Genomic DNA, 19,140 nt, shown 5'->3' with positions numbered 1-19,140 from the left:
ATATATATAGCAATATACTATTATTAGCTTTATCTGAACAGATATCGGTATGGAAGGTATTTCGGAACCTAAGCACCACATAATAGCAGCTTTATGATTTTTTCTGATTTTTCCATTGGGTAGGTTCTGAGAATCCTCCTCCCTCCTTGTGCATTCAATATCAGAACTGAAGCCAGCATTGAAAACTACTCATCGATACCTTTCATTGGACATCCCAACTTGTTAACACTGATGAAGGGATCAAGTGGTTCCCGAAATATCGGTATTTGCAAGAATAAATATTCACACCAACGAAAAAGAAACAACAAGTTTTTATTATTTCAGACACTTTAGTTTTCCAAATTGGTGGACCTCGGCGCAAAACCGGGATGTCTGGAGTTCCTTAGCAAGGCTAGACCGGTTACCGGTTGTTGCGCCGTTGATGATGATGATGGCTTTTGTTTTCCCCATTTATCCTCCCATCCTGTCTTTCTTTCAAATACACATTCCCTTCTTCTCTCCTCCTCCTTAGCCTGCCAAGGAAGGATGAGAACCTCAGAGACCGCGCCTCAATAAACGTCTAAGGCAGAAGGAACAATGATCGAGGATGTGATCCCGTCGTGGATCCTCCTTTTCGATCGCAACAGTCGGGCCCGAAATTTTACAACTGCACGCGCGCGGTCAAGTCGTCTTTTTTTACATTTTTTTCTTTGCAGGTTTAGCTCGCATGTGTTTATTTTGTTAGGTGCACGCGAATCCCTGTGTTTGTTTAATATTTTTTAGGATCTGGTGCATACCCACGCACCAGCTTGGGCTTAGGACACGAGAGGGACCGAAGTGTTCGAAGAACCCTCCTAGGTTCCCGAGCCTGGCTAACATAGAGGCGTGCAAGCACGTGTCGACAGAACACTTCGGTTGAACTTCATTGAGTCACAACAGGAAAGTATAAAGGTCTTTTCATGGTACAAAATATAAACTACAAATGGCACACATTTTTAACTACACCACTCTTAGTCCAAGGGTAATGTCACCTATTAAGTGGTCCACTATATCCTACTCCAATTTATCCCTTGTGGGTCAATCGGATTTCCAGAGAGATATTCAGAGAAATCAACCTTTAAAGTTATGTTAGTCCAATCAGCCGCAGTAGGAAATAGTAATATTGAAAATTCTTTATCTGGCAACCGGAAATATTCCACAAGTCTATCCGTTTGAAATTACTGCTCGATTTATTCAAAAGATTCGCGTCCCCATTTCGAACAAAACTCCTTCCATTCGCGTTCATCCTCAAAATCCTTCTCTTTCAAAGGTCGTTCAGATAATCGACCAATCGCCCGATACAAAGAATCAAATGTTCTTTCCTTCGAACGACCGATCTATCAACTGTCCTCTCGAGATACAATAACAAAAAGTCTAGATTACCACTTCTTCCTGCAAATAGGATAATGAAATTCCGGCATCTGATTGTTTGAGCACAGCTGCAAATATTTCTATATTATGCACCGGTTTGCTTAGGTAAAATGTATGTAGCTGAGCGTTGGCATGAAAATGTACATAGCACGGCAATGCCAGAAGTTAAAATAATCGATGATTATATATTTTCAATCTATCCAATTATTTAATTATTATATAACATTTAGGCTTGCGGAATATTTTAAGGTTAAATAGTTTTGGATGAAAATTTTGAAGAAAAGCAAATATGATCAAATAAAATAAAGAATTAAAGCACGTAATATTGTAAAGTTGGGAAAAACATATGGGGAATTGGAAATAGGACAACGAAAAGGATAAAAATGCTGTGATAGAAAGAAGAAAATGCTGTTAAGAATCAAATGAATTTTTCCATTAACACGAAAAATACAATACAGCATGCGAAATGAAGTCGTAAAACTTTAGAACCTTTGTATCGTCCCCTTTTGAAATCCCGTTGTATTGCTCCCGTTTTTCCTTTGTAAAATAATAGCTAAAATAATTATCCAACACCTGAAGGAACATTTTGAAACCTTGTTTGAAGAAGAACTGAAGCTGCAGCTACCTTTCATTTAGGAGAAGGTCAAAATTTAACTCAACCAAATATAATTGTAACTTAAACCACTTTTCCGATATTGTACCGATAAAGAAAAGATAATAAGCTTCTAAAATTTTTGCCAACAAAGTACTAAACAAAACAGTTTCCTGCTGAAAAAATCGTCTATTATACGCAGACCTGACCTGTTACAAAAAAGTACTTTCAAGTTCGTGGTTAGCATCTTTAATATAATAAAACAAAAGCATCTGTAGTGCAATATTTAAAAGAAGAGATAAGATCAGTATACAAATACGTGGTAGACGCTCCTGATAAAATATAATTACTACAAAGAGCAAACAGAAGTTTCATAAAATGTTGTCTAAATATACAAACTATAATACTTAAGTGAATGTATGAAGTGAATGTACAACTTATTGTTTGTTTTGAGGCAGATGAAATTAATCCGAAGATATTAAGATAAGTAGCAGTAACCGTCATGTGTGACCTCCAAGTTACGCAGCAGCCAAGGGCAATATCAAGACCGTTCCCCGCACACAAGATTCAATGTTATATTACATACGAGTATATACATTCTGGGGAAAGTATCTATTTTCAAATTTTGTATTTTCTTAAAAGAGCGCTTCACCCTTTCCAAAATTTTTGATACATTTTTGTGGACGACCCTACAACTATGACAACTAAAACCAAAAAATTATAGTTCATGAACAAGGAAAGCAAATCCGCCATGCTATTAACATAGTATGCTGGTCCCAAGCCCAGGTAAAGGAGGAGGGTTTGAGGCAACGTACTCTGTACTATCCTCAGTAAAACAAAAAGGGAAAGAGATAAATAGAGTATAGTTGGAGGTATTCCACTATGCTAAATCCTACCTGATCTCTCTTGGTGACAGGTCCCGCGACAGGCCGACAAAGAAAATGCATACAATGTCGTTACAAACATGACGAACGGATTGAGTCACAAGCCTCGGAGAAATGCTAGGGCGTCCACCTCAATCGACGTGGCTGAACGGACCCCGGTCCTGTCGAGAAATGGGCAAAGGTTCTTGACGGCTTCAGGACGTAAGCAAGTTAGTGCGAACAAAACGAACAAAACAAATACGTGTCTGCACGCTAAATGTTGGTACCCTAACTGAAAAGACCGAAGAACTCACAAGAGCTCTTCGGAAAAGGCGCATTGATATCTGCGCTCTGCAAGAAACCCGATGGTCTGGTGCCAAAAGCTGCGACATTGAACGCAAACGCGGTAAAAATGGCTTCAAACTTCTCTATTTTGGTAGCCCACACACTCAATGTGGTGTTGGCATTGCCATCTCAGAGGGTTTCCGTGATGCCATTAAAGAAGTCGAACGCTTTGATGATCGGCTGATGAAGCTCACTAGTGTATCAGCTGATCGCACTATTCACATCTTCACCACGTACGTACCACAGACCTGATGCCGATAAAGATGCCTTCTGACAACTTCTCGATGAAAAGACTTGTCACATGCCTGCTGATGACTATATTATCATTGCCGGTGTCCTTAATGGTCATGTAGGTGAAAAGGTAGATGGTAACAGGTGCCATGGGGCAAAGGGGTTCGGAACGCGCAATGAGGGTAGCGAGCGTATAATCGATTTTGCGGGAACCCATGACCTTGTACTTATGAATAGATGGTTCATCAAACGATTATCTCATCTTCCTACATTTTATAGTGGGAACAGTAAAACTCAAATCGACTATATTCTCATAACATGTCGACATTTTACCACTGTCACTGATTGCAAAGCCGTTCCCTATGACACCATCGTGCCTCAACATCGGCGAATTAAGCCACCGATACAACAGCGTGAGGAACACACTGGTCCGCGGCGCATTAAATGGTGGCGATTTGATGAGAAGACAGATGAATCTCACTCACACGATTACCGACCATTACGAATGTGGAAGAATCGTGGAACCAAATAAAAGACACCATCCACAAAGCGGCCTCTGCAACCCTCGGGGTCACCAAGCCGGGGAGGCGGTACATCAACCGACATACTTGGCTTTGGAATGATGATGTTGAAATGAAGGTCCGTGAAGAGAAACGCCTATACCACAAATTTCTCGACGATAAAACGCTGGCTAATTGGCAAATTCATAAGAATGCCAACCGGGAAGCAAAGAAAGGAGTCGCTGTCAGCCGAGCGAGCCATTATAAAAAATGTTTACGATAAACTGGACATTCAGGATGGTGAGAGAGATCTGTATCAACATGCTAAAAGCCGTGCCGCGAACCGCCATACCATGAAAATTTTTGAACGCATTCTTGACAACCGTATTCGTGAAATCGTTAAAATAACCGTGAATCAAGCCGGATTTATCAAAAACTGCGGAACTACTGACGCAATACATGCTACGCGGTTACTCATGGAGAAACACCGTGAGAAACATCGCCATCTTTACATTGCATTTCTGGATCTAAAGAAAGTGTGCAACACGACTTCATCTGGTATGCTTTACGGCAACACTTAGTACCAGAAGAACTCGTGCGATGGGTTCAATTGCTCACCACGATCCGGAAAGTAAAGTTCGAAGTATGGTGGGTGTATCAAAACCGCTTCGTGTCTCTGTTGGTGCTCATCAAGGAAGCGCCCTCTCCCACCACGGTATAGAGGGTATTTCGGAACCTACCATACAGTGGCAGCCTCTAGAATTTTTTTTCAGATTTTTCGGTTGGGTAGTTTATGAGAATGGGTTCGTTAAAGAAATAATCGCTTTCGACCCCCCGCACTCCCGACCTTTCCAACAAATGTCAAAACTAAGACCGGCTCCGAAAAGTACTAACCGAGACCTTTCATTTGATCCCCACATTGATGATGAAAAAAATTTACACCCCCCTTTTGCATGTATGGGGACCCCCCCTACCCTTAAATTCGACATAAAAGGATGGAACTCACTATATGCGTGAGCATTCACAGTTCCCACCTTTTTACCAAATGTGGTGTCAACCGCTATAACCATCTCTGAGAAAAACACGTGTGATGGACAGACAGACAGTAAACCGATTTTAATAAGGTTTACACAAAACCTTAACAAAGAGCCTGCAAAAAAAACATTTGGTTCTGCCCAGTGTGTAGTTGAAGTACATAAACAAGAAAAGGAAATTCCATGTCTATAAAACAATTATTAGACCTTGCGGATGTGAAACTTGGATCTTAACGCAGGTTTTTGAAAAATTTCCAAACACCTTTCAAAGGAACGTGTTTAGAAAAATACATAGAGCAACGAAAAGTTCTACGGTATACATAACACCAACCCCGGTCGAAAGATTACCTACTTGTGGTGTCACCGAGTAACACTTATCCCCACGATATACTGACGACCAGAATGAGTAGGCAAAAATTCTAAGGCACAATCCTACCATGGAGAGGCGGAAGGATTTCCGGGGCTCAATTGTGCGTTTTCAAAGGACCGGTATCCCTACGACTCTATGGATTTAGCTATATAAGGCACTGTATGGACATTATACTCCATATGACTTTAGACATCCCTAGCTAGTGTTCATACTTGGGTTGATACGGCATGATACTTAAGGCAGTATCTTAGTTAGTGTCTTAGTTAATCCAGCGTGGGAAAAACCGAAGACTTTCTGCCCACTTGGGGAGAATCTCGCGGTTTGTTCCCAAAAGCATGAAATCTGTATATAGTGCAAGGATCTCGATGAGATAACATCCAGAGAAGAGATCTGCACTGCCTTGAAGCAACAATTCAAGTTAGAGGAATTCCGGAAGAATCTATCGTGAGCCTAAGAGAAGCTGATGGCGGTACTCAAATGGCCACAATGCGGTTGCTAGTGGAGGCAGTACAGAAGTTGTTGGCCGTGGAGAAGGTTCGGATTGGATGGGTTGTTTGCCGACTAAGGGAACAGATCTCTCTAAAGAGATCACACACATCACAAGCGAGGGATGAACAAACATTCATGGAGGCAAAGCAGGTACCTCCACGAATAAAGCTCTCCATGCCACACTAAGCATCTCTAAACCATATCACGCGTCGATGCCCAGGAGGTGCTCATTCCCCACTACAAGACGATTTGCCACAGAGTCAAGCGAACGGCTCGGAGAGCAATAGGTAGAATCGATTGAGGGCAACAGGAGTATCCCTATAGAGAAGCGCGCTGCAGTCGAATAAGCCACAGAAAAGTCCTGCACCATGGAAGCGGCAGAAACTGGTGCTGCTGCCTAAGACTGACAAACCTCCAGGGGAATCGTCCTCCTAAAAACCTATATGTTTTCTAAACACCATGAGGAAAATGGGGGGTAGTTTATAATAGATTACTCCCAGTCGTCGAGAGTCAAGAGGGCCTTTCAGATAAGCAGTATGGGTTCCGTAAAGCCAACCATTGATGTCTTCAAAATGGTTGCTGGCTTGGCCGAAAATGCAATTCACGGAAGGGGTTTTACCAGCAAATATTGTGTGGTGGTGACACTGGATGTGAGGAATGTATTCAACTCGGCAAATAGGAACCTTATAAGAAAGTGTCAGGCGACGATTGGTGTACCCACCTACCTCGTCGCTATTGTCGTTAGCTACTTGCAAGAGCGGACGCTCTGGTATAATACCGAAGATGAACCCAAGGAGTACATTGTCTCCGCGGGAGTCCCACAGGGCTCTGTACTGGACCCACTACTGTGGAACATCATGTATAATGATGTACTTAACCTTCCGGTTCTGGAGGACGCCACAGTGAAGGGCTATGCCGACAATATAGCACTGGTTATGGTCGCAAAGCATCTCGAGGATGGTGAATTGTACTCAAGCGAAGCAATGAGTGTTGTTAAGGCTTGGTTAGAGAGTACTGGACTGGCACTCGCGAAGGACAAGCCCAAAAGCGGTCCTCATCACCAAGCGCCGCAAGAGAAATTACGCCTGCATTAGGAACGCGAATCGTATCATCACTTCCAAGCCGACCATCAAATACTTGGGAATGATGATGGACGGAAAACTCAATTTTAAGTAGCACATAGAACATACCTGCGTAAAAGCATCCACCACGAGTATGGCTGTATCAAGGGTGATACCGAACCTAGGAGGACAGCGACATACTAGCAGGCTGCTCATAGCCATAGTGGTGAGTTTTAGGCAATGCATATAAACTAAGTACGATTTACAGAAGAACAGCCTTAAAGGTGTGTTCTGCCTTCAGGGCCATCTCAGATGATGCAGGGGTGTGCCTAAAAGAAGGAATATTCCCTGCCCAGTGGAAACAGCAAAAGTTGGTGTTGCTTCCGAAGCCTGGCAAGCCACCTGGAAACCCAGTGTCGTTTCGTCCTATTTGCCTGTTGGATACAATGGGGAAGATGATGGAGAGAGTCATCTACAACAGACTCCTGCCCATCGTCGAAGCCAGCAATGGTTTGTCGGAACGCCAGTTTAGTTTCCGACGCGCCCACTCTACGGTGGACGCAATTGGCATGGTGGTAAACCTGGCAAAAGGTGCACTGATTTCTAGCGGCTGCTGTGCCGTGGTGGCGTTGGATGTCAAAAACGCATTCAACTCGGCCAACTGGAATAGAATTAAAGGGGCGTTGGCTGACATAGGTGTCCCCGGATACTTAGCGAATTTGGTGGAAAACTACCTCTCAGAGAAGACTCTCTGGTACGGGACGGATGAGGGCCCCAAAGAGTACATTGTCACAGCCGGGGTACCACAGGGATCGGTACTTGGTCCCCTGTTGTGGAATATCATGTATAATGGGGTGCTTGCTCTTCCCGTCCCAGAGGGGACTACGATTGTCGGCTTTACTGATGACGTAGCTGTGGTTGTTGCAGCAAAACACCCAGAAGATGTGGAGGTTTACGCAACGGAAACAGTGAGAGCGGTAAAGTCCTGGCTAGAAAAGGCCGGGCTGACGTTGGCGGACGCGAAAACGGAAGCGGTCTTAATAACGAAACGCAGGAAAAATAACACTATAAAAGTGGAGGTCGGTGGACATACGGTCGTATCAAAGCCGGCTATCAAATACCTGGGGGTAATAATTGACACCAAATTGAGTTTTAGGGAACACCTCGAGTATGCATGCCAAAAGGCAGCCAGTGCCACCACGGCACTTGCAAAAATGTTGCCAAATATTGGTGGACCGAAACATTGCCGGAGGTTGGTGCTAGCCGGAGTGGTGCGCTCCATCCTGCTCTACTCGTCGCCTGTGTGGGCAGAGGCGCTTGCAAACTCTCAGAGACGGAAGCAGGTGAACTCGGTTTACCGGCGGATGGCTTTGAGGGTTTGCAGTGCTTTTAGAACCACATCAGATGAGGCAGTATTGGTGGTGGCAGGCATGATTCCGGTTGACATTCTGGCCAAAGAAATGAGTGTCCTGTACAATGCAAGACGTATGGAGAGGCATACACAGCGTAGAAATGTGGCAAGGTCAGAGTCGCTTGATCTCTGGCAACGCAGATGGGACGAGTCTACGAAAGGTCGGTGGACGCACAGGCTCATTCCCAACATTAGGATGTGGCTTGAGCGAAAACATGGGGAGACCAACTACCACATTACCCAGTTCCTCACGGGACACAGTGGTTGCTACAGGCAGTATCTGCACCGCTTTGGGTTGGATGATTCTCCGAACTGTCATGGCATACCGGAGGATCCAGAGCATGTGATGTTTCACTGCCCACGATTTACGATGGAGAGAAGGAGCTTAAACCAGGTGCTGGGCAGGAGCGGGATCCCGGAGAGCTTGGTTACTGAGATGCTGGAGTCCGAGGAGAAGTGGCTTTCGGTTGGCTCCGCAATCATCCAAATGCAGGAGGAGTTGCTAAAGGAACAAAGAAGGAGGAAAGCTGCAAATAGGAGAAGGATGAGTGCCTAAGAGCAAACCTACCCCGCGAAGTAATACCTCAATGGTGGTCCCGTGGGGCTGGAGAGACCGGGGGTGGTTTTAGTGTGTGTGAATCCCACACGCGCCCGCTGTAGTTCGGCCGTTCGGACGGCGGACGTGTCTTTCTAAGATTTTCCACCTCCGTGTACGCACAAAAAAAAAAAAAGATGATACAGGGTTCGTCATCACGGGAGTAATCCCGATTGACATCCTGGCATCCGAGATGATGAACATTTATAACACCAGTTCCATCTCTCCCTTGTCGCAGGTGAAAAAAGCCGAAAGGGGGAGATCCAAAACCAGATGGCAACAGCGATGGAACCAGTTAGAAAAGGGTCGTTAGACTTACAGGTTGATCCCTTCCATCAGGGAGTGGCTGGAGAGAAAGCAATTATAATTTCACCCAGTTTCTCACCGGCCATGGAGGGAACCATCAATACTTGTACAGGTTTAAACTGGACACCTCACCTAGTTGCCCCAACTGCCACAGGGTCGCCAAGGACTCGGCGCACGTATTCCTCCAATGTCATAGGTTCGTGGAAGAAAGGAGGAACCTAGGGGAAACTCTAGAAAGAAAATTTTATCCGAAGAAAGGTAATTTGCCAGGAGGATTGGGATGCAAACAATTCCATGACCGCAGTAATCCAGGATAAACTGCGAAAAGCAGAAGAAGTGAGGAAGAGAGGTTACCAACTCCGCTAAAGTAAGTTAAGTCTGCCTCGTGATATAATACCTAAAGGTGGTTCCACGGAGTTCCACACTCTTTCCACCTCCTTAAAAAAAATCAGACAAACGGACAGACAGTAAACCGATTTTAATAAGGTTTTGTTTTACACAAAACCTTAAAAATTGACTCAAGCTGAAGCTAACAGAGAAGCTAGTTTTGAAAGTAAAGTCAATATAAGAAACCCTCTTTCTGAACCTATCATGTTAACGGCCCTCTCCATCTAAATTTCAATCGATATTCATGTCTATAACTTCAAGAAGATTATTTTAATTACCGTTAAATATCTAGAGGATTACTACATGAATCTTTGATAAATACTACAGATTGGAAACGACGATTTCTCACCAAATATTTTCTCTAAATTCCTCGGCACCATTACCTCGATGTTATCTTCAGAAAATCAAAGCCTCTCCGAGGAGAGTTGCCCCCAATGCTTCCGAACAATGGTTCCTCCTTAATTCAAATCCCCCGGCCAATCTCCATAACAATACAATCATCTGGAGAATAATTACCGAGAAATAAGTGTGCCTGCAGCCTCAGCACCAGCCTACCGTCCTCTGTACATTTTCCATTCGCTTAACACTCATGTAAATGCAATAAATATCGTCATTTTTAAAAGCAAACGAGACCACAGAAATCTCCTGCGATAACATCGGCAGCAGCTATGGCCTCGGTCTAAAGTGCCACCAACTGAATTTCAATGTGACTTAAGTCCCTGAAATATGAATGAATGGGCTCAGACCCCGTCCTAATCTGCTGGCGGGATTAAGAGCTCAGTAACGTTCGCAACATGAACATACGCCCGTACATGCGGAATGTGAATTTCAAGGGAGTGAATAAAACCGAGAAGACGACGAAAAAAGATATTTCGTTAATAAGAAGAGATAAAAGCGGATACTCACCTGGCGGACAGGTACATTCTTGGGATGATTGTATCGAAGTCTGACGCTGCTGGCGTCTGATTGCATGCAGTTGCGACACGTCGCGGCGTAGGCGTTGAATGCCCTCGGCTTGCATCGAAAGTTTCCGCACGACATTTGTGTAGTCGACCGGCGCTGACGATGCCCCAGTTGGCCCCCAGGATGCAGACGATGCACCCACCGATGCACCGGTATTTCCACCGCCAAGCAACTGGGCCTCGAGGGCGGTCAGTCGGTCGTCCAAGTGGCGTAAGTGTCGTATCCGCTCCTCGACGTGGGTCTGGCGATAATTCGCGTATAAAGATAATCCTAACGCACTAATGCACATTAAATAGAAAAAGATATTCAAAAAAGTCGCGGACGACCGCGAGCTGCCGCTACTATCATGATTGTCGCCCATGCACCGAGCGGGCGTCTTCTCCTTGGCACGCATCATTTCACTCATCTTCGGAAGGAAGACACCAGGCATCGTTTCCTCAAGTGGCCTGCAAACGACCCTCTCCACTGACGCTATCAATTTTCCTTAGTGCGCGCACTAGAAACCAATTTCAACTGACTTTCCAACTATTAGAAATCTGAGAATCACTCCAACAACTCCGCGGATAAACGACCGAGACGACGGCAAGGACACACTCGAAACCAACTACAACGGGCACTGACTCTGGTTGCAATTGCATCAATCAGGATCATTATAGATATCGTCATAGTGGCTCGCGAGACGAACATCATCCAATCCGCCGCGACTGAGGCTTGGCAGGACCCGCGAACATTGTCCTGGCGCTCCTCAGACGGACCGTGCAACCACGAATGAAATCAGGCGTGCGAGTTCGAGCTTCACAACTTGTAAAATTCGATGGGTAATGGCACGCTAATCCCGAGGGTGCTAGTCTGGCAATTTATGCCAACACACACGGTGCTGTACTGACGTCCTGTTTCGGAGCCCACACAACGGGTTGGGGCGGCGGACAGGCCAAGCAAACCGACGAACTAATCAAGGGTACCGCAATGTCCGGAACGTTTCATTCCGGAACTCACAAATAACCGCACCGTCGTCCACAAGGATCAGAGTCCTCCAGCCTGCCTGACCTCGAAAATCACGAGTTGGACTCCGTTCTTCCCGCAAATAAGCAGGAGGAATTTACAAATCAAAGGGAAGCAACGTTCGTCACGTATCTGAATACTCTGAAAAATATTTAGGGGACGATTCCGATTGCGAAAGGATTTTCTTTCCTTTCCGTATTCCTGAAAGGTTGGGTGGAAATTTTCTCGAGAGGAAAATCCGGCAGAACACTATGGCACGGTGTACGCGAACGATCTGAATCTCACAACCAACCAACTTGCAAGAGATCCGCGGAACAACTGACTCTAGTCGTCCCGTGGTAGCTACTCGACGGATGGCCCTACAGTTCGGGGTCCGTGTCCGCAGTGTGGCAATGTATCCCACATCCTCTATCATCCAAACTTTCCCGTCCCATTCCCACTGGATTACGGCACGTACGTCTTGTGCTCGTGGGTTGCTATGGTGGGCCTGGCTGTCTTGTCTACCGCTGCTGGTCCATGCACCGGATCTCATCGAATGTATCTGAAAGATACGCAAGATACAGAGCAGATACGACACCGCACAGCATCCGAGGCGAGACCGCGTTGCGCTCACATCCATGTGCGGATGGGAAAGCGTACGTTCGCCGTGCGGAGATGCTTCTCAAACGCGATGACACTCTCAGCACGGTTGGAGGTAGGGCCCCAATCGCCCCAACTGATACCACGTCGGAGGGCTCATGGCAACCCCAGCCGATTGTGTTTATATCGCGGGCGTTCTCGGGGCGCATGTGCATCCATTCCCGCGCTAGAACAGGGAGCATCCGACTCAGCAATGTACGGCAATGTGGCTGGATGCTGAGTGGAGCCGTCCCCATGTGGACCACGCGAAGAGAATCTCTCTGCTCTTGCCGCCCGTCTAAGAGATCCCCGTCTCAGCCTTCTCCATGTCGAGCAAGGAGTCTCAGCCCCACATCCTCCGCCAGGACTCTCCAACAACTCTCCGTCCCGGCTCCTGCGCACTCCAATTACTCGCCAATATGCTTCAGATACTTTATTGCATTTACATCTGATCAAAAAAATCTACACGACACTCCGAGCTTGCACACACAATTTTAGAATAACAATCGGAGAAAGTAATCGCCAGTCGAGAATGACGAGGGCCACGGAGATAATCTGCGTCCCGAGGAGGAGGCGGTTAATTTGCATAATTTCCCGTGCAGACGGACGATTTCTTCTACCGCAACCGTCGAGGAAATGGGAAAAACTTGTCTGGAGTGGTGAGAAGTTGGTCAATCGCATTAACATATTCCTTGGATTTTGCGACAATTTTCCCAGCAGAGAGTTTGAATTATTTATGTGTTTCGAAATGAAACGGTAAATTGATAAATAGTAGTTTTTAGAGAGTTTATAATGGATTGAAAGATACGCAGTTTCGTAGAGTAGTAACAGCGCTAGTTAAGGAGACGCTTGATAAGGATACCCCTTAGGGCATCTTCATCTACCGCATTAAAAATGTCCCCTGATTTTTGGAGGTCCTTCAATTCATTTTCACTTTCTTCTGCCAGTCTTTCCGTTCAGTTTTAAAGTAGACATGGCTTCGGGTATTTACATCAACTCACCACGAAAAGATTATTAGAATTGAGTCGGTGTCTGTCCGTCCGTCTGTCTGTCTTTTTTGTTTTTGTGAGGAGGTGGAAATCTTCAAAAAACACTGGTCTGGACCACTAGCGTGGGGATTTTTACCCACTAGAACCACCCTCGACTCGTTCACCATCTCAACTGCCAAAACGTCAATCGGCATCATTCCAGAGATGATGAATGCTGCATCATCTGAGACCGTCCTGAAGGCAGAGCATACCTCAGTTTGTTAGTGTTAACTGACATCCGCAACGCCACTCTCCAAACTGGGGTCGCATAGAGCATAATTGAGGTCACCACCCTGGCTATAACTAACCTAGAGGCATCATCCTTTCCAGGGCCATACTTGCGGTTGATGATTTGTTGCAAACCTACTGCACGTGTTGCTTATAGGTGAGCTTCCTGTCTATCACCATCCCCAAGTATCATTTCTCTGATGTCTCCTCTGGCGCTTCTGTTTTTTCCTCCGCAAGTGTCAGACCAGAGCTCTCTAGCCAACTTTTAACAGCACTGATTGCTTCGCTTGAGTATAACTCAGCATCTTCGAGTTGCTTTGCGACGACAACCAGCGCTACTGTGGCTTCCCTCGGAAGGGGAAGATTAAGTACATTGTTGTACATGATGTTCCACAGGAGTGGGCCCAATACGGAGCCCTGCGGGATATCCGCGGAAACAAAGTACTCCTGGGGTGCGTCATCGGTGTCATACCAGAGCCTCCTTTCAGTTAAATAACTATCGACGATAGCAGCGAGATAGGCGGGAATACCAACCTTCGCTAAGAATTTGCATATTCGATTCTAATTAGCCGAATTGAATGCATTTTTCACATCCAGGTTTACTACCACGGAATATTCGCTGGTACTACCCTTTCCGTAAATTGCATCTTCGGCCAAGCCAGTAACCAGTTTGATGACATTAATGGCCGGTACTTCATCCAGTTTTGGCTCTTTATTGGCTCCTATACTACCGCAGATATCCAGCAGCTCGTCTCTGATGACTGGCGGAATTACCGTCACATTCAGAGGTGGTTGGAATCTGCTGGTGCCCTCTTCTTGCTGGGGAAATAACCCCTGGATGATTTTCAGCAAGAGAGCACGTGATCTGCGCAGATGAACGGCCTCTGAATCGTCCCATCACGATTCTGTAGGCACTCCCTCACGGGTTTACGTCCGCTTCTAAACAGAGCTTCTTAAAGCATTTCCCCTGGCTTCGCTGGATGGCGAGCTTGAGCGTTTTGTGGACTGCCTTATAGGCGCGCTCCTTTTGCCCCTGATCGACCTACCTTCTGCCCTCTGAGCCGCTGAATGGGGTCGAAAACAATTATTTTGTTTTAGTTTTTTAATCATTTGTATATAAATATCAATTGCTCCAAACAGACATATGTGCATAGTATATACGTGCTAATGAAGTTTGCGGGTAGTGTCTAATTCAGATAGATATATTTGTACATTAAACCAGCCGTATTTAATATACGTACTATATATGTACATATGTATGCTTTTCCGCACGAAGTAAATCGGAAATATGAGTACGATCAATTTATATACGTGTATATATACATGTACAGTATTCGGAAATAGGCAGTTTGTTTGTTTAGAGTGAGGATAATATCTATGGCCGTAATATGTAGGCATATCTTGTAGTTTGGAAAAATATGAAGGAATATGTTGGATTTGTAGCTATATAGGGATAGAAAAATGTGCATTGAAGTTTCTTACATAAAATAAAGACAAAAGTTTTATACCCGAAGCGCGAGCGTCCGGTATTTCGACTTTTTTTTTGGGGGGTAGGGTAGATGGATGCATTTACGCACAAAGTGTTGGACTCCCGGTTCGGTATGTCATTTTACTACCAACTAAACCAAAGCCTGGAACCGTTTCTCACATTACTTCGGGCTAGTCCCCGAACTCACCTGTCTTGCGGAGGCTTCATATCAAGAAATTCCATTCACCAACGGGAGAGGAGAGAAGGAAGGGAACTGTCAGTTCAAGAAACCCGCTGTCATCCGGCTCCTCCACCGGTCGAGCTCTGTCTTCTTAGCAACGAGAAGGATCCGAACGTTATGGGCAATACGGCTCCACCTGCCAACACTCCTCAGCATCTCATCGGCAATTTCGTCTGGATAGAGATCCCCTGTGCGGTACGCAGACGCCACCCGCAAAGCTCCTCGTCTCTGTACTTGGGCGAGACGCTTACGATATACCTCCTTGCCAAGAGCGTCAGCCCATACCTCCGCGCCGTAGAGCAGGACAGACTGCGTTGAACTCATCAGGAGACGTCGCTTGCTAGACGTAGGACCCCCAATATTTGCCTCAGTCTACTTAATGCCGAAACTCCAGCTACAGCCTTGTTCGGTCCTGCTTTGATTTGCTCAAAAAAGCTCACCTTTGAGTCAAGAGGCAGCTCGAGGTACCTTCCCGATGGTTTCGATTATCGACTCGCCGAACGATATGGGACGCCGGGGTGGAATTTTCTTTTTAGTCAGGATGACTACTTCGATTTTTTCCAGTGCAAGGTTGAAATCATGGGTAGTCATCCATCCGCTTACCCGTCTCATCAATATGCCGATTCTCCTTTGCGCCTGTTCGACAGTGCGTCCAGCAACAATCACCGCGACATCATCTGCATAACCGACCAGACGCGACTCTTCTGTCATGTCGAGTTTAAGTAGACTACCATAGGTAGCGTTCCACAGTTCCGGTCGTAGGATGGATCCCTGTGCTACTCCCGACGTGACCTCCATCCTCCTTTGACTCTCAATATCCATATCAGATAGTTCAGCACGTGGAAAGTATTGTCTAATGTGCCTAGAATGTCTTTCCATCTTACGGAATTAAAGGCGTTTCTGATGTCAAGCGTTACAAGGAGCACCACTCGACGAGTTCGGTGACTATGTTCCTCCGCTCGTCGAACGGCATTCACGACTTGCATAACGGCATCAACTATGAATCCCCCTGCTCTAAACCCCAACTGCCATGGAGATAAATCTCCTGCAGCGCGTGTCGCTTCAACGAGTCTACTTCTGATGAGTTTTTCCAGCTGTGTCAAGCATATGTAGTGGGCGATATGAAGACGGCAACACAGGGTCGCCTTTCTCTTTGCTGATCAACGAAAGCTTCGCCACCTTTCAGCGAGCAGAGAAAATGCCCTCTTTCAGGCAAACGTTGAATGTGGCCGGTGTTGAAATTCCAGTTTGTATACCTCTGCTGGAATACCATCGGGTCCTGGCGCAGTCAACAGAGATCTTGGAGATGAAACATCAACAAATGATCTTCACATCACAAGATCGTTATCATGGACACAGCCATAAACAAACTTGGACCCAGTTCTAAAAGAAGTCGGAAAGACAAGTAGCATCCAAACAGTTTTTTAAGAAAGAAAATCCTTATGCTTTATAAAGATGATTTTAAAGAGCAGAAGTGCGGGAGGATAATAAATACCAGGAAGTAGTGAACTCCGCCATGTTATTTACATAGCATGTACTATCCAATGCCGTTAAAAACAAAATTATCGCGTTAAGTCCTAAGTCTCCGAGAAATACTAGTGCGTTCACCTCAGTCAACGCGGCAGGACGAGCCCCAGTACAATCGAAAAATGGGCAAGAGTTCTTGACGCATGGACGGTGCCAGGACGTAAATAATTTAGCCCCTTGTCTGTATATTAAATATTGGCACCTTCACTGGAAAGACTGAGGAAATCGCAAAAGCCCTCTGGAAGAGGCGCATTAATATTCGCGCTCTACAAGACACTCTTGATTGTCTAGTGTCAAAAGCTGCGACATAGAATGCGAACGTGATAAAAATGGCAATAAACTTCTCTATTTTGGTAACCCGGTGTTGGCATTACCATCTCAGAGGGTTTCTATGATGCCATTAAAGAGGCTTAACAATTCGATGACCGGCTGATGAAGCTCACTGATCGCTGATCGCACTATTCACCGCATACGCCCCACAAACAGGTCGGCCTGGTGCTGAAGAAGACGCCATCAGGCAGCTCCTCATGCATAAACTTCCAACGTGCCTGCTAATACCTCAGGCCACATTAATGGTCATGTGGGTGAAAAGGCAGACGGCAACAAGTGCCATGGAGCGCGCAACGAGCGTAGAGTCGATTTTGCGGACACCCCTAATGCCCATAATTATGAATACTCAGTTCAACAAAAGATTGTCTCATCTTCCTTCATTTTATAATGGAAACAGTAAAATGCAAATCGACTATATTCTCATAATATACCAAAATTTTCCCACCACCACTGATTGCAAAGTCGTTCCCTATGAGACGTGAGTAACGCACTGGAAAGAAGAAAAGATCTCACTTACGCGATTATCAATCATAACTAATGCCAAAGAATCGTGGAACCAAGTTAAAGACTCGATCAGAAAAGCGGCCTACGCAACTCTCGGTGTCACCAAGCCAGGAAAGAGAATCATCAAACGAGATAATTGGCTCTGAAATAACGACATTCAAATGAACATTCTTAAAAGGAAAGGTCACTCCCACAAGTTTCTCGACAATAAAGCGCTGGCGATTTGGCAAATTTATAACATTGTCAACCGGGAAGGAAAAAAACGATTGAAAGAAATCCCCCCTTTTCCAACTTTCTTCGTCAGGCCTGTCCCACCTCAAAACATCCCACAACCATGCTCCATACTAACTTATTCGCAAAAAATAGCAGATGGTCAAATTTACCAACGAGAGGGTTAACGAATCCCAATGGTATGAATTCCAAGGAGAATTGACATTACCAAAACGTCAATTTCAACGAAAATTGAAAACACCAAAATGTCGATTTCATTCAGTCCAGAGATTAATAGAAGCATATAGACTGAAGTGGTTGTTAATAATCTTAATTATAGTGTCCGTCTGTCCGTCATGACGGGGAAATCCGGGGCAACGAGATCAAGTGGCTGAAGCTAAACCAACTCAAATATCTCACTATCAAACACCTCCGAATATTTGTTTACAGCAAATTAACCCTAGGTGCAGAAGACAGTTCTAATAATGGATACCCAAATCACCGTTACCGTTACCACTTTTCCGTATAGAATTATTCTCATCCTTGCTTTTCCATCCAGGACTCACAAGTTATTAGCAAAATTAAATAGACCCAATGAAGTCCTTTTAATTCTTGAGGTCGCAATCAGTCAAAATTTAAGTGCAAACACTTCCTTGATCAAATAGCAACTCATTGCGCTCGCATGTTCAGGAAGACAAATGGTAACAATTTAATCGACCATAATTGACCGTCCACAAGCCAAAACAGCTACTCCTTTTGCCCAAAACATTGCCTTCCGCACCGCTTCCCCATTTATCAATCCATTGTCCCGAGGTGATACTGATCCGAGCCATACAACAAATTGCTGACATGCATTCTACGAATGCACCTGAGACATGGGGCAAGTATGCGCGTTCCCGGCGTACTTTTGCCGGTCATCCATCTTAGCTTGCCTTCGAGCGAACTCGTTCCTCTAGTGCGGTATAACATATAATTGGACCACCCAATCGACGACATTTCAGTCTATGGTCTTGTGTGTGGTTTGTTCTTATGCTTATACCGACAAACCTTTAAATCGATAACACCAGTCAGCCCCATTTATTGTAGGTCCATCGCTAGTGAAATTCGATCCCTTCATCGATATCACGAGCACACACTATATGAAAGGCACAAGGCTTAATGATTTATCTCCACCATTGACCACGGCCACGGCCATGGCCACGGATCCGAGGGCAATATATGGACCTGGAGAGCATTGGAGCTCGGTGCGGTCCCGATCCCATCACCACATCTCACGTTTGTTCCTCTAGCCTCAAATTGGCCTGGTTCCTTAGGCACTTCGATGTCGATTGGCCTTATCTTAAGACGACTTTAGATATTGAATCTTATTTAGATTTATCGCGTCAAGATACATAACACATAAAACTTCTCGCATCAACAAAAAATAACGTGGCTAGCACTCAGCCGGG

General features: G+C 45.3%; 1 protein-coding gene across 10 annotated transcripts in view; it reads right to left on the bottom strand.

The window, feature by feature from the left end:
* LOC119651203 (collagen alpha chain CG42342) overlaps positions 1-12,054 on the bottom strand; it is a 259,891-nt gene extending 247,837 nt beyond the window's left edge. For 4 of the 10 annotated variants that reach the window (XM_038054644.1, XM_038054647.1, XM_038054650.1 and 1 more), the window contains exon 1: positions 10,480-12,051. In XM_038054644.1, coding sequence (XP_037910572.1) covers positions 10,480-10,966 — 487 coding nt within the window. In that variant the 5' untranslated portion in view covers positions 10,967-12,051. Of the gene's footprint in view, positions 1-10,479 lie in introns of all 10 variants that reach the window. The other 6 variants (XM_038054651.1, XM_038054652.1, XM_038054648.1 and 3 more) reach the window with 5 other exon arrangements.
* Between the last annotated feature and the right edge of the window lie 7,086 nt (positions 12,055-19,140).

Source organism: Hermetia illucens, chromosome 3, assembly GCF_905115235.1.
Source record: "Hermetia illucens chromosome 3, iHerIll2.2.curated.20191125, whole genome shotgun sequence".
Classification (NCBI taxonomy): Eukaryota; Metazoa; Arthropoda; class Insecta; order Diptera; family Stratiomyidae; genus Hermetia; species Hermetia illucens.
The sequence above is the reverse complement of the archived record's forward strand: the minus strand, read 5'-3'. Positions and strand labels throughout refer to the sequence as shown.